Raw genomic sequence first — 24,892 nt, 5'->3', positions numbered from 1 at the left:
GGGGGAAGGAAAAAGAAAACTACAAGAGGAAGGCAAGGTCGAGAGCCAGATATGATTATACCTCAGATGAGACATTGACGAAGACTGCATGAGCAGTGACAAGTCAGACGAGCACAGCATATCAGACCTCCTCATCGAGCAAAGGGGCGAGAGTCCAGAAGCAAGAGAGGCAGAAATGAGAATGACGGACCTTTGGGAGAGGCATTTGACCAGGATGAGCTGGTGCACCAGAGGTCATCAGAATGGGACCCACCGGAGAATATAGCAGAATACTTAAGGAAGAGACTTGGAGCTTCTCTAGGCAAATAGGCCAGAAATAAAATTAGGTCTGAATGCCCCAGGCCCAGGGTGCCAGATGGAGTGGAGGAGACTCCCGAGATTGAGGAAAGGATGTTAACATTCCTGGGAGGTATGGCAGAAATGTAAAAAAGGGCATAGACCGCTCTTGGAGATCCTGCCAAGATAAATTGTTGGATATGGTTGAACCAATCACAAGGATATGGCAGCTAGCGGAGGAGGTCAAACAAAAGAAGGAAACCATTGACCCTGAGATAATTGCCGGCTGGGCCCAGAGGACGATGTGTCTTCTGGGTAATGCAAATAGCGCGATAGCAACAGAGAGAAGGAGATCCATATTAATGAAGATGGACTCTAAATTGGGGGAGCTGGTCCCATCGGAACAGGCAGCGGTGGCAAGATATGTGGAGAGTCTTTCATAAAAGACACAGCAAAGTTTGCCAATATTTATGCATCTATGGATAAAGCGCAGGCTTCCCCAAAAAAGATTTTTGAAAGGATGTTTTTTGACAAGACTGGCAGAGGCAAGGGCCGCTCGGCCAGCCGGTATTACCACAGGTCCTACAGTGACAGACATCAATGGAGGGAGCAGGAGGCCCGAAGAGCCAACCCTTTTTTCCCTTCCAGAGAAAGAGGCAGAGATAGAGGATGGAGAGGCAGCAGGAGGCAGCAGCAGGAAGCAGCATACAAAATTCCACAGGTGAGAAGAAAAAATGCGCTAGCGAAAGACTTAAAAGTGTGCATACCTCATGTAGGAGGGAGTGTGAGGCTGCACGCGCAAAGTTGGGTAGCAATATCCTCAGATGCATGGTACTTCAAACGAATCAGGGCTTTCTGTTAGAATTCTGGCAAGAATCAATACTGGAAGTCACAACCAAGCAGATAAGGTTCAGAAAGGAAGACGAAGCACTGCAAGACAGAGAGGTAGATCAGTTGAAAATAAAAAAGGCGACCAGCTTGATGACAAGGCAAATGATTTCTCTGAGAGAGATAGCTGGGCTGGTAGGCCGACTGTCATCTTCGATTCAGGCAATTTTTCCAGTCATGCTGCAATACAGGGCGTTGCAGTGTTTGAAAATAGAACATATCAGGAAAGGGCTATCTTACAAACAGAAAGTGTCCATTTCACAGGAAGCGAGAACGGAACTAGAATGGTGGTACTACCACATGGAGGCATGGAATGGCATGGCGATATTAGGATCCTCCCTGGACTTGGTAATAGAATCGGACGCCAGCCGCTGGGGGTTGGGGGCCACGTGCGGCAAACAGTCGACCGGGGGGAGATGGTCGAGCGAGGAATTGGGTTTCCATTTGCCATGATAGCACGAACTGTGGCACAGATCAGGAGACAGGGAGCGACAGTGATTTTAGTGTCACCCGACTGGAGGGGGCAAGCATGGTTCCCAGATCTACTGGAGATGGCTTACGGCTTTGCAATTCTATTGCCAATCAGACAGGACATAGTTCTTGGCCCAGCTGGAGAACTTCACCCGCTGGTTCAAACAGGGAACCTGAATCTGATAGCATGGGCGATTTCAGGAGATCCTGGGCCAAGGCAGGTCTTTCTGGAACAGCTCAAGAATTTATCAAAGAATCATGGGCCGCGGGGACCGGGAAAGTTTATAGAGTGGCATTGCGCAAATGGAGTACTTGGTGCATGGAAAGGGAAGCTCATCCCATACGAACAGATGTAATTCACGTGGTGAACTTTTTAGCAGCTCAGGCAAGGCATATAGAACAATTAACACTTACAGATCAGCGATATCTGCCGGTCACGAGTATATAGAAGGAAAACCAGTGGGGGAACACCCATTGATCTGTAGGTTACTGAATGGAGTGAAATGCACAAGACCATGGGCTCCAAGATATACACACCTCTGGGACGTGAGTGTGGTGTTGAGGATGTTAAGAGTCCTGGCCGGACAACAAAAATCTAATTAGGAAAGCTCTATGGGCGAAACTGACTACATTATTGTGTTTAATCTCTTGTAAGAGAGTGTTGGAGGTCAGAGCCTTAGAGGTAGACAGACATTTTTTTTCTCCCACAGGAGTTATATTTTACATAGAAAGGAGGACGAAGACGGGCATTAAGACCTAGAGTATATGGCTATCCCTGAAAGTCCCAGATTAGGCCCGGTTAGGTGCCTGAAGGCTACTGAGGCCATGGCAGATCGGGTGAGACTCGCAGGAAAATCTCAGCTGTTGATAGCGTTGAGAAAGCCATTTAAAGCAGTAGCATCAGCCACATTAGCAAGATGGGTGAAATGGTGCATGGCACAAGCAGGCATTGACGTGGGTCAGTTCGGAGCACATTCGACTAGAGGTGCTATGGCGTCTATGGACTTTAGACTAGGGGCTCGTCTAGAGGATATTTAGAAGGCGTTAGACTGGTCAAATGAAACGACTTAAGAATTTTAGACCAGCAGATCAGATAGCTTTCTTGGTGGTGAGAAAGCTTTAAACAAGCATAATCAGAGCCTCCGAGTATTGACATAGAATACAAATTTTCAACACATTCGTTATAGAAAGTCATGATTCTATTAAAGACTCAGAGACAAAATATTATTCCACCCATTTCAATCGCCATTAGTGCATGAATGATCAGACGTTTATCGATATATTGTTGTGGATATTGGAAATGTCATGTATTGTTATTATATGCAATTGCCCACCCGTTCAGGAAGAGTTGTTTCATTGAGGTTTATATCTTTTGAAAGGGGCAGAGAATAAGCCAGCGGCCTCGTGAGGTGATCAGGATAATAAAATTAGTGAAGACTTTTATCGGTTGGGGCGCAAGTTATTCAGAGGTCGATCAGCGGCAGAAAGAGGAGGAATCATGGAAGTCGACAGGGTTTATGTGGAAAGGTGGAACGTGACTGGACATAAAAAAACATGTGTTGAAACAAACCTATGATAAACAAACTAGATACACCTTTTATTCTTGGGATATGTAGTTCATTGTTAGTTTGTTGTTTCATTATGTTTATTTTTGTTTCTGCTCGAGAAGTAAAGAGAAGAATTGAGCATAATCTTTCGCCTCCGAATCTTTAATAGAATCATGACTTTCTATAGCGAATGTGTTGAAAATCTGTATTGGCATGGATACAAATTGGCAGCACCATACAAAGCAGAATATATATGAAACTGTTTCTTACCATGGATTCACTACGCTGCTATGTCCCCATGCAATGTAGGATGCATTTTCATCTCTTGCTGGAGAGGCAGTTGCCACGTATACTTGGTTATCCAGAGCCCTGCATTTGCCAAAACAATCCAAACAAATGTTAACTTAGTGTCACAGGGTTCCAAAGTATGGCAAATTTAACATGTTAGTGAAAAAACAAAAACAAAACCAAAGGTAAAAAAGGCACAAAAACCTTTTTGGGTTCTAGTTACATTTTTCTCTTTTACCCCTACTAGGGGAATGGGCAGCATACCGACAGGCTCACAAAGAATGGGAAAATGCAGGCGTTTAGTAAGAACAGGTACAAATATCAAGTGCATTATACTAGTGGCAGAAAGTCTCCCCTCTATTGTGTGTCCTGCTCCCTACATGCCCTCAGAGAAGGGCATCTTTTTTTTAAAAAGAAATCTTTATTTTTGGCAACTGGTGGTATAACAACCTTTCTCATAATAAACAACAAATACATGCATCACATACTTTAGCAGTACAACTTGTAATCATACGCATCATCTTCCCCTATACATTGTCATCTCGATCACAAGGATCTACGCACTCCTCTTACTTCCTGTTCTAGAGATATTGTCAGAAGTCCTCCCATTTATCTTTGGGGCTACACCTAGCCAGCAATAACGTACTGGGGACTTATTACATGTCATTTGCCCATAGGAGATCGTTCACCAATTCCGTCACTGTTGGAGGGGCTTTCTGTATCCATTTAGTATCCTGCGCTTTGCTGGGTGAAGACCTTGGTTGAGAAAATCTACATTGCCCCTCGGGAGGTTTACCAGCATACCCCAATTTACACACCTGTGGGGGATGCTTCACCTGCAATCCTGTTATGTCAAGTAATGTTCGGCATACCTCATCCCAGTAAGATGAGAGCTTTGGGCAAGTATACAACATATGACATAGATAAGCGTCCCCCTACCCCCTGTACCCTTGGGCATCGTCCAGTGCATTCTGCATTAAATGTACGGATCTTCGCTGGAGCTTAGTAAAGCCTAAGAAGGATTTTAAACTGAATAGTACAGAATTTAGCATTCTATGATATTTTCTTGGAAGGTCCACAGATGCCTGACCACCGTTTCTCTGGGAACTCTACCCCCAGGTCATGCTCCTATTTCTCCGTACTGTCGGGGACCCTTCATTGTTAACTCACACATATCTCACCTATACAACACAAATAGACACGTCCTGCGGTTCCCCAACTGCGACTCATGTATGTGGGACATCCCTTGGTTTATTGGGGGCTCATCATGAAAATTGGGCCAGCAGGCTCTATATGCAGACCTCAAACACTGGTAATGTAGTAGTTGCACCGATAATATTTTTAATATCCTCCCATCTCACAACTTTTCCCGGACAATAAAAGTCTCCCATAGTGAGAATATTCGCTGACTTCCAAATTCTTTCCAGCAGACCATCCAGCATCAACGGCAGGCAGGGCAATCTCAGCAAAATGGGTAGGGGGGCATCATTGTGATGCATCCAATAATCTGCGTATAACCCCTGAGCTACCAGGTAATATAACATAACGCAAAGTGATGTGCCATGATTCTATTCTATTTAATTTTTATAGTGCACTAAATCGCCCTCAGGCCTCAGAGCGCAACAAAGAAAGATAGAACAGACAAACAGGACTCATAATATTACTAATGATACCATCCTCTTACCATAAGTGAGACATCCCGGACCAGTTCACAGTTCAATTGCACAGTTGCCCCACACAAATGCATACTGATCGAAGAAAGTACTTTAAAGAACGACTGCCCCAGCCAGGTTGGTATATTATTGAAGAAGTATAGGAGTTTATATTGACAAGGGAGCCTCTACCCATGAATGACAGCAGTATTTGACACAACATTGTCAGCTTAGCTCTGAGTTAGAGAAAGGCATGTTGTACAAGTCTGGCTGCAGACAGGAGACAATTCTAATTAGGTCTCCCACCGGTCGCTCAGTGCACTGTTTTGCACTATTTTGACCACTGGTTTAAAGGTGTCACAAATGAGGTAAGAGCAGAAGATTTACATCAACTCCTGGATTTTTCAGCCAAACTAACATTAAACAACAACAAACAATCACACTGGCACTTGTTTGTGGATTCCGCTGTTCGTCATGCTATTCAGATCATTGGCCTCCTATCCCATTGAGTTTCAGGTCTGAGTCCCTTGTCTCGGCCCTTATTGGAGGTGCTCTGCTCGTATGCCCGTTGTGCTATTTGTGATCTTCCGCTCCCCCGGAGTCGTCTGTACTGCTCTCTTCCCCTTGTCCAAATAAGTCTTGTATCTGGGAATTCCACGCAAGTATCCTGTGTCCTCTTTCCCCCTCCCCTTTCTTGACCGGCCTTGTCCACACTACCGTCTCCGCTACCAACCATTTCTTCAGATCTAACCACCATGAATCTATGCTCGGACCCGAGGTGGAGTTCCATGCTATTGTGATGCAGCGCTTTGCCAAAATGCACACCAAGTCTTTTATCTTGGCTAGGTGTATCCTCTGTCTCCTCTAGGAAAGAGGCCCAATAAGTAAGACACTGGTGTCCACACTTGCACGTGAATTCCTCCTTTCTCCACCCTCTTCTCGATTCCCTCCCAAAAAGACCTCATCACTGGCCAGGTCCAAAACATATGCAGCATGTCATCTTCCTCTTCAGCACAGTGTGGGCAGCTCCGGGGGTTCCCCAGTTGTGGACATTCTCCTAGGTGTAAGGTATCCTCTATGCAGGAGGTAAAGCTGTGCCTGTCTGAATCTTGCATTCCTAGACACTTTCTTAGGGTATCGTAGGACTCTGGCCCATTCCTGGTCAGTGAAGGGCCTCTGAAGCTCCCCTTCCCAACGTTTGGAGCTCCTGCTCATTGTTCTTTCTCAATAGCTGTTCGTACAGTCTAGAAACTGAGTTCTGGCCATCTCTTCTTGATTGTCTGTACCATGCTGTTGTATAGTACGAACTGTCCTCTTTGTACATCATACTCCTCCATCAAGGTTTGGAATCCCACCCATTGCCCCTCTTTCCTCAGATCCCCAATCTGGGCTATACCCTTGGCCTCCCAATGAGTCCGATGTGTAGCGAGCGTCCCCATATCCGCACCGGCAAACTCTGCAAGGGGGATCTGCGCAGAGCAGGGGTCCTGAGCCCCGTGGATCTTCCATGCTTTTTTCCACAGAGTCAGGCCCAGTTTAAATCATATTGGCTAGGGTTCTGGTCAGAGACTTGTCGATCCATATCGTTTCTCTGAAGTAGTATCGTGTCAGAGCCGGCCGGAAGAGTAATGCGTCTATTGACGTTTCATCTCCCAGCCATCTCACAACAAATTGCAATTGTGCCGCTCAAAGTCCGGCAATCTAATGCCCCCCGCTTCGTAGTCTCTTTGCAGTGTATTCAGCGATATCCTGTTCCTGCCCCCACCCCACAGGAACTCCCGTGACATTGTGTTCAGCTGTGTGAAGAAGGTCTTCGGTATATCATGTGGGATGTTTGCAAAATAGTACAACATGCGCGGTAATACTGTTATTTTCAGCAGGGCCGCCTTCCCTATCATTCCTAGCGGGAGTGTCTTCCAGAAAGCCATGGCTTGCTGTGTCTTGTCGAGGGCCACCCGTGTGTTGAAAATATGTGTGTCTGCTATGTCATGATGCGTCTCTATCCCCAAATTTCTGAAACAGCATGGTGCCCATGTGAGTCCCAGGTCTGGCAGTTGGTCTGGGAGGACCCATCTCCAATCGACCAAGGGGAATAGGGAGGACTTTTCCCTGTTGATGGTGATCCCTGAAAGCCTGGTGTACGCACCTATAGCTTCCAGTAAGGATGATAAGTTTACCCGTGGAATCCCCACAAAAAGGAGCAGGTCGTCTGCATATAACGAAGTTTGGTGTATCACAGACTGTTCCCGAGATCCAGAGGAGCAAGAGCTCCACACCACTGCCGGAGCAGTGGCCCCCACCTCTCAGATGATTTATACTCTGAGGTAAGCCGATGGAGAATTTAACTACTACCCGCTTTCCTGAAATTCCAATCCGCCACTAACACAGGGATTGTGCCTTAATTGTATCTGCATATACTGCCTTGGGAATCGAAACATCTACGCTCCAATTAACATCCGATTCTGAATGACTGTAAGCTGCCCTGCATTGGAATCCATTGATCCCCACGAGGCCCAGGCCTTTTCAAAGATGGCCGACCTCACCCTGCTTGTCTAAGTATTTTTGGTAGCCCTTCTTCTGCCCTAAAGACCACTGAACCAAGGACAATAACCTGTCCTGTACCTGTCCAGTCCTTCCAGTCACCATAGCCAAAACCCCTACCCGATACTCGTCAAGCGCACCCAGCATGCTGACTAACCTGGATCCGACGTTGCCCACAAGCCGGTAAGACCCTAACATCAAAGTAAACTCCTCGACGATATCGCCCAACTAACAATATCATCATCATCTACCGTCAAGCGACGCTCACATCCTCGCAACGATCAGATGCAATGACTGCAAACGTGTAACTCACACGAGCCTTCAGCACCAGATTGACTTTTGAGGAAATACTATCGAGCCCACTGTTTAAGCGCCACTGTCTGATATAGCGTGCTACCCGTTAACCGATATGACATATCCCTTTAAGCCCCACCTTTCTCGCAGTAACACTCCTGTTGCCGGTAAGCTCTCCATCCAAAATCTGCAACCCACGTTGCACTTACCGCAAGTAGCGCTACTAGTAAATTGTTTTACCCACTCATCGCCATAATCCACAATTGCTTACCCGCTTGCTTTAACAGTAACGGACCACACTGCATACCAATTGAACGTATTATGCAATGTTTACCCGCTGTGACCTATGACCTATATTACATGCAACGCTTTACATGCAAGTATCGTATTAAATCTGCTTTGACTGTACTGAAACTCAGCTCACCGCTCTTTCACATGCCATTACTGAACTAGCCCATTGATTTGCTCCTGCCCATGCTTATATTGAAGTAGCACCTTCTAATCGCATTTGTCCTACACCCACCTTTGCCTATGTTGAACTAGCCGACCTGATCTGTATTTGCCTATGCCTATGCTGAACTAGCCTACCTGGCCTGTATTTGCCTATACCTATGCTAAATAAGCCTACCTGACCTGTATCTGCCTATGCTGAACTAGCCTACCCGGCCTGTATTTGCCTATACCTATGCTAAATTAGCCTACATGACCCGTATGTGCCTATGCCTATGCTGAATTAGCCTACCTGGCCTGTATTTGCCTTTACCTATGCTAAATTAGCCTACCTGACCTGTATTTGCCTATGCCTATGCTGAATTAGCCTACCTGATCTGTATTTGCTTATGCCTATGCTGAATTAGCCTACCAGGCCTGTATTTGCCTATACCTATGCTAAATTAGCCTACCTGACCCGTATTTGCCTATGCTTATGCTAAATTAGCCCCCCTGGCCTGTATTTGCATTCAGGTGTTAGCACATATCATTTTAGCCAATACTTGGAAACTGAATCTAGACATAGCACGAAAGTGACCACCGCCCCTTCTACTAAAATTGCAACTTGCTGATAGCATAAGCAACTGCTGCTTACTAAGTCTCCTGAAACTTACCCGTACTATGGAAACTGAACTTGACTGCCTTTGAATCCAGTCCCTCTTAGGAGAAACTAAACTGTCCACTGTGACCAACTAACCGGCCCAACATGAGCAAAAATTAAAAGACCCAGACCCTCCTACTCACACTTGGTCTCCTCACCATCATGGCCTTTACTACTACCAGAACAAGTCCTCCCAAGGACAGAAATATGAGACTTAGGTCTAGACTGCCCTGCATCTATGAAACAAAAAGAAACAACACTAACAGATCCACCAGACACACCATTACCCAACCTAATGACCCTTTGCCTATGTGAACACAGGCAACCAAAGTAAATACCCTAAACTCTGCTTACGCTCGTACTTCCATAAAGAATTACATGAGCCAGAATACCCCCTCAACCAAATTTCCACCTATATCCAAACCTAATAGCACCCTGACGCTAACTGGGTCGCTCATCAACGCCAGATCAATGGTAGCCCACGCTACCAAAATTGCGGACATTCTAAACAACGATAACTTGGACCTGCTGGCCATAACTGAGACCTGGCTCCATGAGGCAGCAGGACCAACCCTTATGTTAGCTGTACCGGACAGCCACCAGATACTCAGAGCAGACAGGCCCAATGCCAGAGGTGGCGGCCTAGCCATCATTTCCAAAACCACCCTTCCCATTAGACTTGCTGCCTCACTACCTTGATCATCTTGCGAAATACTCCCAGCTAAACTGCTGCTTTACAATAACCACACACTATCCACCTGATATACAGGCCCCCAGGACCACTAGATACCTTCGAAAATGACCTAACTAGCCTCATAGCTAATAATACGAAAGACCACTCACAAACACTATTGATGGGAGACTTTAATCTTGGCTTTAATGATATAGACAAGAAACACGGCCAATCAATATTAGCCCTGCTAAATGATCACAGACTTACTCAAAAAGTCCTCTCTCCTACCCACATTAAAGGAAGGACCCTCGACTGGGTATCCAATCTAAACTGCAATATCGCCATCACTGATATTGTCCCGCAACCTTGGACAGATCACTACTTAATAACCTTTTCCGCCACATTAGATCTAATCAGCCCTAAAACCATTAGCATGGCACCCCCCCTCCCCACCAGAAGCAATAAGGACATTACTGCGGAAAAGCTCATCCCCCTCCTCCTTCCCTCTATTAATGGACTGGAAAGCAATACCGACCCCGACACACTAGTAAATGCCTTCAACAACGCCATGACTAAGGCATTAGATACTATCGCACCAGTTAAACTGCGTAAAGGCAGGCAGGAAGCGCACTTGAATGCCTGGTTTTCTCCCCATCTCAAATCTTTAAGATTACAAAAAAGAAAGCTGCAATCTATCTGGCGCAGCTCCCCTACCGACGCTAATAAAGATAATCTAACTGAATTATCCAAACTTTACAAAAAAGAAATAACCAATAATAAAAAGAATATTTTCAATGACAGAATTGCAAAAGCCAAATCTAACACTAAGGAACTCTTCTCCATCCTTCGTGAAATGGAATCCCCAATCCAACCGGTAGACAATGTCCCTAAGGACAAGGTATGGTGCACCAACATACAAAATGCTCTATCGAATAAAATCTCCTCTCTCCAACACAAATAGCTAACAAAAAGGCCACATTGCCTCTCTTGGACCAACAAATGCCTCAACTCACTGAGACCAGAACAACCCCACCCTTCAGCTTCAAGACTATCTCCATAATTGACACAGAAAAAAAGTCATATTCTCCCTCAAACCTTCAAACTGTAAGGGCGACAGCTGCCCAGCGCAAGTAATAAAGGATGCAGCTAGGGACCTAGCCCCCTTTATCTCAAAGCTCATAAACTCCTCCTTTAAATCAAACACTGTACCTACCAATCTGAAAGAATCCTGGGTCCTTCCCCTACTTAAAAAACAAACCCTTGATCCCACCATCCGAACCAACTACAGACCCATCACTACCGTGCCTTTCCTACTCAAAATCCTTGATAGAGTTGCCTACCTACGAATTCAGGACTATCTGGAAGCCAACCACCTGCTAGGCTCACCGGCAAACTGGCTTCCGCTCCCTCCATGGCACTGAAACAGCCTTGTTAGACCTCATGACACAAATCGAGGAGCTGAAGGATAACGGAAAAACAGCTTTGCTACTTCTACTGGACTTGTCGGCAGCCTCCGATCTGGTGGATCATGCAGTCTTATGCAACCACTTGAGGCTTGCCGCCAACTTCACTGGGGAGGCCATAGCCTGGGTCCAATCCTTTCTAGCTACCTGCACTATGAGAGTCTTCTCCACTTCAGCCGCCACTGACCCCATCAAAATAACCTGCGGTGTCCCACAGGGATCCTGTGTCTCACCCACCATGTACAACATTTTCACCAAACCGTTGTTCAACAAGTTGGACAGACTGGGCGTCACCTACACTAACTATGCAGATGACACCCAGATCCTCATACCCCTTTCGGGCAACTTCGAAGCGGACTCGGCCTTGGTGAACAAGATATACATCCTCATTCAGGCATGGATGGCGTCACATGGCCTCTGCCTGAATGACGATACTGATCCTAGGTTCTGAAGCTAACCTTAAAAAACGAAGCCAAAACTACGCATCCTTCAACATTGATAACAATATTACCAAGGTGATGCCTGTGGTTAAAACCTTAGGATTCTATCTGGATTCCTCTCTCACCCTCAAGAAGAAAGTCAACTCCCTTGCATCCACAACAGCCTATACCTGCAAACTAATCTGAGCCTCTAGACCGTTTCTTTCTAGTGCTAGCTGTATTACCATAGCCAACTCTCTCATAATGTCTAGATTAGATTATTGCAACGCCCTGTATTCAGGAGCCAACAAGCATATCACAGACAAAATTCAAAGACTGCAAAACAACGCTTTGAGAGCAGCGTTGAATATCCCCAACAGAGAGCACATCACTAAATTTAGAAAAGAGGCTCACTGGCTAAAAATAAAAGATAGAATCTTCCTTAAAACAGTCTCTCTCACCTCCAAATGCCTGAACAATCTGGCACCTCCCTATTTGTTGGAAAAAATCACTAAGAGAACAGCCACCCGCCCCACGAGATCTGCCAACACATCCATGCTTGAGATTCCCAGATTCAAACGATCTACAGCTGGAGGAACCACCTTCCCAGTTAAAGCTGTGCAATCTTGGAATATGCTCCCACTTGACCTCAGACTTGAACAACCATACCCCAAATTTAGACACAAGGTACTCAAATGGTTGCGCACTAATGACTCATAACCAGATCTAAACTTCAGCACTGACCTGCACTGTATTGTATATAGGTATGTATATGTACGTGTTCCGTGACACACAAATTATATGCTCTGTATTGCATGTATGTATGTATATGTTTGCATATGCCTGTGATATGCACTGTAACTAAGCTATACGACTACGTGTACTGCTGCGCCCGGCTACCTAAGGGGTTGGTGCGCATTATCAAATAAGGAAACGAACAAACTCCATCTAGGTCTATCCCGGTGTCCCTGAATTCGCCCCTGAGGAAGTCCGCCAGCGGTTCGAGGGCCAATGTGTACACCATCGGTGATAATGGGCACCCCTGCTTCGTGCCTCTGTAAATCCTCCAAACCTCTGAGATGTGCCACCCGTTTTCACTCTTGCCCTGGGATTTTTATATAGTAACCTGATCCAGTGGAGGAACCCCTCCCCCATTCCAAAGTGGGCGAGAACACTCAGAAGCCAGTCCCAGTTAACAGTCGAACGCTTTCACCGTGTCAAGTGACACTATGGCGCAATCCCCCAGTCTTTGGTTCATCTGATCCATCATATGGTGGAGTCTTCTCAGATTCCACGTCGTTTTCCTTCCCGGGACGTAGCCCATGTGGTCCGAGTGGATCATTGTGGGTATCACCTGTTTAATCCGGTTGGCGAGCACTGCCGTAAGGATTTTAACATCCTGGTTAATTAGGGAGATCGGCCTAGAGGAGGCACACTACAGTGGAGATTTCCCCGGTTTAAGGATAGGTATTATGACAGATTCCAAGATACTGTCCGGTAGCTGCCCCTTCTCATACGCCTTTTGGTACGTTTCCAACAGTCTGGGTGCTAAGGTGCCCTTGTATTCCTTGTAGAACTCACCTGGGAGCACGTTGGGTCCCTGGGATTTGCCTGATGGGAGCTCAGAAATAACGGCCTCTAGTTATTCTACTGTAAAGGGGGACTCCAGTATCTGGACCTGCTCTTCCGCTAACTTCTGCAAAGAGATCTCGGCCAGGGCGTCTGCTATATCACCCGGTTCCACCTCTGGGTTGGGGGCATACAATTGCTCATAGAATTGCGAGAATATTGTGTTGATACCCTCTTGGGTCCTAACTTCTTTCCCTGCTGCATTTGCTATTGCATTGATAGTATCTCTCCTGCTCTCCTGCCTGGTGAGCCAGGCCAGGAGCCTGCCGGGCTTATCACCCTTTGCATGTAGTCTCTGTATATACCTCCCATAATCCAACCTCCCCAGTCTCTCCCTAATTGCGACATTTCAATCTCAACATTAGGAGTTCCCCAATTTCTTCCTATGCCATGCCCGCTTGACGTTCAGCTAGTTCTATCTCCCTTTCCACCTCCCCAAGCTCCTTCAATGCGCTCCCTCTCAAACCCCCCATTTTGCCCATTGCCGCCCCCCTTATCACTACTTTAAAGGCATCCCAGATTGTGCATTTAATATCTACACTTCCCATGTTACGCTCAAAATAGTCTCTATCGTGTCCTGCAGATATTCCTGAAATTCGCCCTCCATCAGCGCCTCTGCCCGCAACCGCCACGTTGGTATTTGAGCCCTCCTGTATGTATATACCCATGTTGCCAGCAGTGGCGCATGATCCGACAGTGTTTGTGCTTTGATGTCTATCACTGTGAACTCCCCCAGGGATTCAGTGCCCGTGAACATATCATATATATGCGTGTAAATTTCCCGTTGAGGTGCTATAGTGTGTGTACCCCTCTCGCACTCCCATGTACCTTCCTCCAGACGTCCGTCAGATGCAATTGGTCCAGGATCAATCGTAAAGCCGTCGCTGGTGGTGCAGATTTTCCATGCTCGTCATCTGATCTGTCCAAGAGCAGGTCCAGGGTGCAGTCCCCTGCCCAGATGAACATTGCCTCTCTGTATGGGCCCAGTCTGGGTGACATTTTTCTAAAGAACTCCGTTGCGTCATGGTTCGGAGCATATGCGTTTATCAAGCATACTTCCTTATTCTCCAACATTCCATGTACTATCATGCGTCCGCCCTCCGGGTCTTGTTTCATCAGCTGGAACGGGACCCTCGGGGAAATCCATATCAGGACACCTCTAGCATAGTTGGAGTACGTTGAGCTATACATGTGGCCACCCCATTTCTTGGCTATTTTGGATAGTTTTTTCCGGCGTTAAGTGAGTCTCTTGTAGCATCGCTATTTTAATTTTCATCCTGTTGGCGCGCAAGAGGAAATGGCCGCTCTTCCGTGAGCTCCTGCGACATCCTAGGCCGAAATGCTGATACAACCGCCAGACGGACCCGGTTCGAACTGAGAAGTGAACGAAACGTGCAGCAACACTAGTAGAGCATGCATGTGGAATTTGGACACAATTGGCTGCTGGGCATGGAAGCAAAATAAAGGGAACCCTCCCACGCGCATCGAGGGAGACAAGCTGTGGCGCACTGCAGAGTGGGAGGAGGAGCCCGGCCCCAGAACATCACGAAGAACTGTGGGCCGATTTCTACCCCCATCCGCACTTGGAGAGTCGCGGGCGCTCCGGTTCCCGTTGAGCGCCCGCTGAGCCCCAAAACACACGCCCACTGGAGCGGAAGGGGAGTTCGACCAGAAGAAAGCAGGAGCCTCCGCCCGGCAGGTAGGGGGGCGAAAACACGCAACACGGGACTCCTAGTGCGGCGTCCAGCCCATACGTGGGAGCCCGGAGGGAGTGGCAGAGAAGGCCCGGGCACTCCCGGGTAGACGGGACATTGCACCCCGAGGCTGAGGAACTAGAGAATCGGGCGAGGGGCACGGAAGCATCCCCCCTCAGTGATGGCGGACTGCCCGTGCGGCAACTATGCACGCTTTCCTAGTGGGCTGAATGCCCATAAAGAAATCAGAACTAGACCTTGCCCCGACCAGCTCCCGCGCAGCAGCCCTCCGTGGAGATCAACACTGTGGCCTCATATAATTACAGCTCGGCTTAGCAGGAAAGGAGCTGTGTGGGCACCATACAAAAGGGGGCAGGATAGAGGAAACTGAGACCCCCTTGAGGGGAAGAGAGTCCTACATTTCGGCAACTGGGGAGCCTGTGGAGTGGGGTATACAAATCAAGTAATAAGTGGAACAAGGGGTCACAGACCCAATAAGACACAAAGTACTGGGAGACACACTGGCACCCCCTGCTTGCAGCAGATCCGAACCACAACACAGCTGGGCAGCCAGGGAAACCCTTCCAGCAAAAGAAGCCTGCGAGTAACATTACACGGAGACACAACAAACTCATACCCCCACCGAATTGATGAGAACAAGAGCCCACCACTTCAACAACGAGCCAACCCCTAAAGAATACTAATTAATCGTTGAAGAGGCTGATAGACACGAGAATGACCAAAAGTCCGAACACTTTGTTTTCGGACATTTCAGCCCTCATAATTTGCTCACACACACACACACACACACACACCCCCCCATAGCACCCCCCAACCACACCCCCAACATAAACAAACCCCACTTACCTTCATCTTCATGCTGGTTCCTGCAGCGCCAGTTCCCTTTCACTTCCGTGATCGGGAAAAGGCGCTGCAGGCTCCTTTTCCTTTCTTTTTTTTTTTTTTTTTAAACGGAGGCTGCGGGGGGTCCCCCGCAGCCCCCGCTCACTATACCATAAAGTATAGTGAGCGGGGCAATGCGGGGGACACCCCCCGCACCCTCTGTTTTTTTTTCAATGCTACCACCAAAGGATCGAACTTTTGGTGTTCGATCATTTGGTGGTAGCATTTTTAGAACTTTTGGTCGTTTCGACCTTTTATTTTCGGTCATTTCGACCTAAACCCAGAACCATCCGCGACAACAACCAAACCCCTCCATTATAACGGTAGTAATCACCATTCCAAGCCCAACTGATACATGAATCAAGCAGAAGAAGGAAACGGCTGGGCAAGCACCCAGGAACATTTCTGTAAAAAACGATGCCCAAAGGCTTCGGTCCCAAGAAAGGGAAAGGGGCCATGGAAAAATACACTACAGCAATAAGGAAAGAGGCTGAAATCACGATGTCCAAGGAAGTGTCCTCACAAGAACAACCAGCAACCCCAGTACCGATGATGGACCCCCAGGCGGTCTTTCTGGCCATGCAACAAGGCTTCTCCGCCCTGAACGAAAAATTAGAAGGGATAACAGCAAATGTCACATCTATTAAGACACAACTAGATAGAACAACATCATACATTACAGAGCCGGAGACGAGAATATCGGGCACAGAAGATGCGCAAGAGGCCCTAAAGACCACAGTGTCTACAATGGCAATAGAGCTAGGGACGATGAAAACGAAATGCGAGGATTTGGAGGCTAGATCCCGGCGGAATAACATCCGCATAATCGGAGTCCGGGAAGAAGCATTGAAGGGGTCAATGGAAAAGGCAGTAGAAGATCTTTTGCGCAATGTCCTGGGAGATCCCGGATGGTCTGCAATGTTCATCATGGAGCGCGCACATAGGTCACTCGCCCCAAAGCCAAAACCTGGTGCATACCCTAGACCAATCATAACACGCATGATAAATTATAGGGACAGAGACTTGATACTGAAAACTGCCAGGGAAAAACAAGAACTAAGATGGGAGGCCAACACCATACGTATCTTTCCGGATTTCACATTGGCGGTGCAACAGATAAGGAAACTCTTCACAGGGGTCAAGAAACTATTGCGAGAAAGGCAGGTGAAATACGCCATGCTCTATCCGACGAGGCTGAAGATACAGCATCAGAACAAAATATACTTTTTCACTTTTTCAAGGGAGCAACCTTCGTGGAAACACACATCCCAGCCCCGATCACCCAACCTAGAATTGAACAAGACTCATGAAACCCTGAAATCGTATAACGAGAAGCACGTGAATGATGAATAATAGACCAGGGAAAATCAAGGCCCCCTCCAGGTGGCCCATATAGTGGGGGATTATGAGCTATGCTGCAAATCATATTGTTGAGATTAACCCTACATGTGTCGACATGAGTGAGAGAAACATAAGAACCGGACGCACTGTAAATGACTATGGACGGCAACGGCACAGGATGTCGCTACAGTTCCCCCTGTAGCAAGTGCACAAGAAGTTAATGTGAGGGGAGAGGGGGGGGGGGCTAACGGGCATAGTTGAAGTTCGGGGAACTATGAGGGTGCGGGGAGGGGTCCAGTTGAGTTTGTTGGGGTTTAGTTATGGAAAGAAAGGTATCACAACAAAAAGCACGCAGGCACTAAGCACTACTGTTATTAAGTACACAACCGAAATAGGCCGTCGTGCATATGATTACAATCACTTCATAGACAATGGCTAATTCAGGTACGGATAACATACGATTACTGAGCTGGAATGTACGGGGCCTGGGATCCCAAGTCAAGAAAAGGAAGATACTAGCATATATAAACAGGCAGAGTCCCAAAATAATCTTTCTGCAAGAAACACACATAGGACCTCAGCAAGTGGGACAACTGGTACCGAACTGGGGGACACACCAATATTACACAACCTATTCCAAACGGGCAAGGGGGGCGGTGATTCTTGTACACAAAACCCTACCATTTACCTGTATTAACCCTGAGTGTGACCCCGCGGGAAGACACGTGTTGTTCTATGGCACCCTCTTTGACAGAGAGATAGCCCTACTCAAACTATATGGTCCAAACATTGATGACCCTGATTTTTATTCTGCATTGTTTGAAAAACTGGCGAACTACCCTACTACTTGATATGTGGCAGGGATTCTAAAACTATCCTTGATGTAAACTTAGATCGCACATCTACACAACCAAGAGCACTCACCAAGGCAGCACAGAAGATACTCATACACATGTCCAACCTAAATATTAAGGATGCATGGAGAACTCTAAACCTCTCAAAAAGGGGATATTACTCCACAATGCACGACATGGATTCTAGAAAAGATCTATGGTTGGTAGACAACAAAGTATTGAGCTGGGTCACGGGTTCCCACATCCATCCCAGGACATTCTCTGATCATTCTCCAATTCAGCTAACACTACGAATCCCTGACACTACGGTTAACAGGCCACCATGGAAATTTAAACCTGCGGCCTTGCAAGATTTGATATACAGAACCAAAATGGCCCAGCAAATACAGGAATACTTTGATATAAATGAGGGCTCTGTTTCCAGTCACGCAATATTATGGCAGGCATTTAAGGTCTGCATAAGAGGCAATTCAATATCCGCTGAGAGCGGAGTCCTTAAGGATATCCGAGGTAGACTGGCGCGCTTAGAGACACAAATAGCCTCTTTACAATCCCAGTACGCACACACCCCATCATCACAGCTAAACTCTGAGATTAAGATTAAGCTAGATGAATATAATGAAGCAGCGGATCAAGAGATCCGCTACTTCGATAGACCAGCAGCGGCGCGTCGATATGGGGAAAGTGAACGCCCAGGGAAACTATTGGCCAGAACGGTAAGGGGTGAAAGAGGCCCGACAACTATACCATGCATAAAATTCCCGGATGGTACAGTGCCCACGGAGAACAGTAAGGTGAAAGAAACATTCTACGAATTCTATAAAAAAACTGTACTCCCCCCAGTGCAATACCACTGATGAAGACATAGATCCATAGCTTTCCCAAATACCAACGACACTATTAGCAGACGCCACTAGAGAGTCTCTAGAGAACCCAATCACGGAGGCAGAGATAACTGAGGCAATAAAAACACTTCCTAATGGGAAAGCCCCTGGTACGGACAGCCTAGGGGCGGAATTTTATAAAGAATTCAGTCACCTTTTGGCACCCAGGCTATATGCAATGTGTGTGGAAGCTTTAAACAAAGGGGAGCTTCCCGAAACCACTAGGGAGGCTGTAATCACGTTACTGCTCAAGCCAGGGAAACCCCCAGAGGAATGCGGCTCGTATAGGCCGCTATCACTAATAAACACGGACGCGAAGCTCTTCCCAAAAATATTGGCAACCCGATTAACGCCAATGATGCCATATATGGTCCATGAGGATCAAGCTGGTTTAATTGTGGGCAGGTCCATGGCGACGAACATTAGACAATGCCACAAAATTCTGGCGACAATACCCCCCCCCCCGAAACTCAAGGGATAGCTGTTTCTCTTGATATGCAAAAAGCATTTGACACAGTCTTTTGGCCCTTCCTATTTGGGGTGATACGAAACTATGGATTTGGCCCCAACTTCATTAAATGGATTCAAATACTATATGCATGCCCCTACGCCAAGATAAGAGTCAATGGAACATTAAGGAACATACTAGAACTACTTGGAGGCACCCGACAGGGCTGCCCACTGTCACCACTACTATTCATTCTAGTGATAAAGCTTGGGGTCTGGTGTTTGACGCCCTCCCTTTGTTGAGGCGCTCTGCCCCTCTTGTGTGCTAGCACGGCTGTAATCCCTGCAGGCCAGTCCACTTGCCCCCTTGTGGGTTCCCCTTCCTCGATTTTCGCTCTGTTATTGGGCCCCTGTGGGAGGGAGAAGACTGCAACTTGCTATGCTCTTCAGTCCGTTAGGTTGGGCAGGGCGACCTGTCTTGGCGTCAGTTCTGCAGGCACAGTGGTGGCCCTCGTGGGTGGTAAATGGACTGTGTATCCCACCAATATCAGGTCTCCTCCCCGGACTTGTCTCAGCTAAATGTCTTCCCAGATCTCACCCACTTGCTCTGATACCTCTAAATTGCTCAGCGGGTGGGTTGTGCTCTCCCACTTCAACCAGGCCCTGCCTGTCGTTGCTGCATGCATAGTCTTGCTCTCTGCTGGGCGTTGTCCTGCTCTTCCTATTGCCTCCGATGGGACTCTCTGCTCATCGCAGAATGGACGTGTCCCTTGCTCTGCCTTGTCCCCTTCACCTCCGGCTATCTTGCACGGTAACCATGCCTTCTGTTTCCCACTTTCTTGTTCAGCGAGTGGGTTGTGCTTTCCCATGTCAACTAGTGTATGCCATTCATTGCTGATCTTGTCGGTCCCTCCAGGGCGGTTGTTTGCCGTGGATATGTCTAATATGATGGCCCCCCCCATTTCTCTCTTTGCAGCTAGTGTCCTCCTGCTCAGTCAGAGTGCTTATTTGGTACATGCGTGTGCTTGTGTTATTCACCACAGCCTTGCAGGTGTAGTTCAATGGCCATATCGGGGCCCGTGGGTTATATTCCCCTACGTATCAACGTGCTGTAAATCTTGCCACTGTTATTTGTAGTTCCCCAACACTATTAGTTACCCTTATTCATTGCTGGGTATGCCTGAAGGCTTCCCAGTGTTAGGTGCCCCCCGGGGGAGGTCAGAGCCCATGCAACTTCCTTGTGTCTGGCCGTTGAGTGTAGCCCTCTCCTCGCAGGTCTGGGCAGGTTGCAAGCGTCCTCTGCTTCCTCTCCCGCTGAGCCTCACAGGCTCAGGATTGCCCACCAAAGTGGGGCCGGGATCTCCTTGATGCTCCTTGGCTGCCGACTCTAACTTCTCCATGGTGCGGCCGGCAGATGCTTCCCCTAGCACGTATTCGCCTGCACCAGGGTTCTTTATGTGGTGCAGGCCGAGCGCCCGGGTGCCGCAGTGTCTTGTGCCCATGGTCTGGCGTCGATCGCTCTCACCTTCAGGGATGGGCCCGCGTTGCTGTCCGCCCACGGGCCTTCCAGGCTGGTGTGGCCCCTCCTGAAACGGGGTGGGGGGGAGCCGCAGGTCTTTCTATCTTCAGCTGGGTGTTCCCAGCTGCTCCAACCCATGGGCCACCCCTGCTGGATCTGCTCCGGAGCGTGTCTCCCTTCACCGGAGCCCGAGTATCACTGCTGGGCTGCGTCCCACGTCGGCTCTCACCCTTCCTGCTGCTCCAGTGATTGGTGCACAGTTCCAGCACCAGCGGTCACGCCGCTACCATGCTGCTGCTCTCGTCAGCGTCCTCCGGGACAGCACGGCCCACACTGCTTCTTGCGGGTTGCTGGAGCGTGCCCACTGCCCGGCTACTATTGCTGTACGATCGCCGTGCAGCACTACATCCCCGTGACCGCCATCAGGTCCTTGGGTGCGATGGCCCCCTTTAGTAAACCATGCAGCTTGCGCCCGCCATCTTGTATTCGGCAGGAGGAATTTTGACCTCGAATTTCCACTCTATTCCTCCTGCTGTACCCTGGATGTTCCAACGTCTGCTCTTATAGCTATATTTTGTGGCAAATTACACCAGTTTGGGCAAATGCCATGCAGGATCACACTGCAGCTCTCGAGCCTCACCTCTACCCATGGCCGCCAAGCCACGCTCCCTTTCAGCCAAACTTTAGTTCCCCGTGTGTAATCCACATGAAAATTCATGTGGTGTTACGGGTCACCTAATTTGAAAGTCATTATTTGAGTGATGTTGTATAAATGATGTGTTAGGAAAGATTTTCATTTTGCTACTTTCCCTCCATAGATATCTAAGGAACCCCAAAAGTTTTACTGTTTTGAACCGGTCTTGACGTTTGGAGGCAAGGGAAACCTTTTTACTTCACTTGCCTAGCAAAGCTCATCTATTTTGTAGTCCTTACGGCCACTACAACAGGAGAACTCTGCTCCCCATAGTCCCTGTTGTTTTACACTGCACACTTCACCCTACAGGGAGGTCCATTAGGGATACTTTCTGTCCCTTTAATAACCTTTTTTTCTGGTAATTTTATGATTACTTGCATGGTGTGCCGAAGAAGGACTGGTGACACTGGATATTTTCCAACTTATTTAAATATTTGTGCGCCTACTTTGGCATTTTACTGCTTAATGTCTTTTGGAGTACTACATACTCAAACGTCTGTGCCATGAGATTTTCACCTGTCCTTTGGCCAGCTTGTATTTTGGCCTTCTTCCTGCACCCAACTACCCAGAACCAGATTTGCCATATATGGTAAGCTGTAGTATGGGCTTCTGACAGTATGTTGGGGCTAGCAGTGCGTGGTCCCAGGCCACATCATGGCTAAAGTGTCTGTTGCTGGGCAGATGTGGTGGCTGGAGGCTGTCCATGATTGGATAGCTCCTTTAAGTGTGAATGGTGCAGATCTGTGCCATTGGTGGGCTTAGGGGTATCTCCAGCTCGAATCCTGTTATAAAAAAGATGACTTTTGCAGTCTTTCCTCAAATTGTCAGAGCATCTCTGGAGAATACCCAGAACCAGTTGTTGCAGCCATCCGTCATTGTTTTACTCAACCTTCCAAGTGAAGCCATGCACCGTCACTGATCGCCAGACAGAGTTCATCTCTGTTTTGACTCCTGGACCGAGCCCTGGTTGAGTATCCTGTGCTTGGAAGCCTTTGGAGGTCTCCCAGAACCATCCGGTGGGCTGACCAGCTTCCTCATGAGCTACCTTGCTGTATCGGTTGCCATCCCTAGTTCAGACTTGGGACTCTCAGACCCTGGAGTAGTTTACAATTTGGTCTCCCCCTGAAGTTGCAGCTCTCCAGCACAAAGAGGGGCCTTGCAGGACCAGCGACTTTGTTTCTGCCACAAGGGTTGGCTTCCGCAATTGGATTGAAGTGGCCATAGTGGATCACTGCCTGCATCGTGTTTTGGAGGTCTTCTGAGGTTGTCAATAACATGCTGGCTCTTTCTTCTTCGTGTCAAGGTCAGTCAGCTATCCAGTGCCAGGAACCTCCGTTGCCAGAGCATGGAACTGCAGACATGCCAGACCTAAAATCCAAATGCCCAAAGTGACATCTGCACCAGCAACCTCTAGACCTCCCCCTAACAGAACCAAGTCACTAGACATGGGGGCAGAGGGATTTCAGAAACCCTATAAGTGGACCCTTGGTGAACTGGAGTACAGGGGGGCGGTGAGTAAACATATCTATTCCTTCCCCCTTCTGGGGATTTGACTGCGACAAAATTGCCTCAGGGGCCGAATTGACCACAGTCAATTCGGCCGCGAACAATTGTGCCACGGCCAAACCATATACATCTCTATAAAAGCACAGTCAGCAGAGAGGAGAATGAAGGGTGTTCGGATGAGAACAAGTAGAGCAGTGGTGGATCAGTAGACCTGGCGGAGGACGTTGGTGTGCAGAGGAGGGTAAGGTATTGTATGGAGGAGAAAGAGAGGTACGAGTTGTGTGTAGTGTAATGAGAAGGGGGGATGCAATGCAAGAAGAATGAAAAGGGGGAGAGAGCGCATATGGTAGAAGGGTATGGAGCGAGTGCAAGGTGGTAGAAAGTAGTGGTGAGGGTGGGGTGAAGCATGAGGAGACAAGTTGGAATAGAGGCACAGACTGATACGATTAGGACAGAGGCGTACATAAAGCATTGAGAGGGGAGAAGAAAATGAGAGTGGGGAGCTTTGGCAGACCAGAATGAGGACTCGGATCAGAAGACATTGGGTTCAACAAGCTTTATTAATATCAAATGAAAGAAATGCCTTTCTATTCCTATTGATAAACAAAGGTTCCCTGCCTACAAAACTATACTAATGTACCCATCACACCAATAAATCCTTCTGTCTAAACCTACCGTCTACCTGACCCAAACACTAAAGGAAATGCAACTTCAAGTAAGCAGTATAATCTGCTTTTAGAGTTTGTGTAATCTTGACGTCTCCTCGGTCTGCAAGATATTTCTTCTTGCCTTTAGTAATTATCTTTGTCCAAAAAGAGTTCACAACAATAAAAATAGGTTTTTACAAACACCCACAAAGTCTCAAGTTCCAAGAAGTATTAAAGTTGAGATTTGGTGTAGATGAAGGGATAGCTCCTTTATCCTTTTCCACTATCTGGTTTGCTATCCCTTCCTATGGTTCACTCTTAACTGGTCACTGACTTTCTCCTCGACTTGTTCTAATTGCATCTCTTTGTATTCTTCAGTGTCGACTGGATCCCCCAATCTCGCACTCTATCTCCTGCGGTTGTTGATACCCCCTTTTAGATACACTTCTCTTGGTTTGGCGTAATGTCATTCTCTGCATGGTCGCGACTCAAGCTGGGACTGGGTTTTCTCGGACCTGGTCTCGCTGTGATATTGCAATTTATCGCTTGCTTGGTGGTGTTTCTCTCCTTCGCCAATGCTGTTCTCCGTAACAGGTGGTTCTGCTAAGATGCGTAGCCACACCTCCACCTGATGTGTTCCCATCAAGGCAGACTCTGCCTTCTTATCTCTATCCTTTGACCAAGAGTGGGAGTGCTGGACAGGATTAGCTGTCACATCCTCCTGGTAATTAGCATTGCCTTGAGCCAAATGTCTGTACCTGTCAGCAAGACTGTTTTGAGTCCCATGATGAAAGGAAAGACCTATTTGAATTCCTATGTATGCAGATACTGTTTCCTTTATAGGGTGTTCCACACGGGAATGGGAGTACCTATCCCCAGTGGGGGGTGCACAGTCACCCCAAGTGAGGTCTGTGATTAATCCCGCAAAGTCATCACTGAACCCCAGCCTAAAATGTCCTCCCATGTGGCATGGGGAAGGCAGCCACTACCTGATCCCAGCCCCGTGGGTGGCATTGTGAGGGAAGATCCCATGGGAATAGGTGGCTGTCAAAGTGAAGTGGGGACTCCCTTATGAGAAACACAGTGTTCCTCTTACTTTCAGGATAAAGACCCTATGATCCCTAAATTCTTGTGGCATGTTGTCACTGTGTAACCATCCCAAGCTACAATCC

The 24,892-nt window shown here is 47.7% G+C and overlaps 1 protein-coding gene across 4 annotated transcripts in view; it reads right to left on the bottom strand.

Annotated features, from left to right (window-relative positions):
* NIT2 (nitrilase family member 2) overlaps positions 1-24,892 on the bottom strand; it is a 717,582-nt gene that overhangs the window by 223,926 nt on the left and 468,764 nt on the right. For all 4 annotated transcript variants that reach the window (XM_069639171.1, XM_069639173.1, XM_069639169.1 and 1 more), the window contains one exon: positions 3,453-3,551. In XM_069639171.1, the coding sequence (XP_069495272.1) occupies positions 3,453-3,551 (99 nt within the window). The remainder of the gene's footprint in view (positions 1-3,452; positions 3,552-24,892) is intronic.

The sequence above is a fragment of the Ambystoma mexicanum genome, chromosome 7q (assembly GCF_040938575.1).
Source record: "Ambystoma mexicanum isolate Mex_15411 chromosome 7q, UKY_AmexF1_1, whole genome shotgun sequence".
Classification (NCBI taxonomy): Eukaryota; Metazoa; Chordata; class Amphibia; order Caudata; family Ambystomatidae; genus Ambystoma; species Ambystoma mexicanum.
The sequence above is the reverse complement of the archived record's forward strand: the minus strand, read 5'-3'. Positions and strand labels throughout refer to the sequence as shown.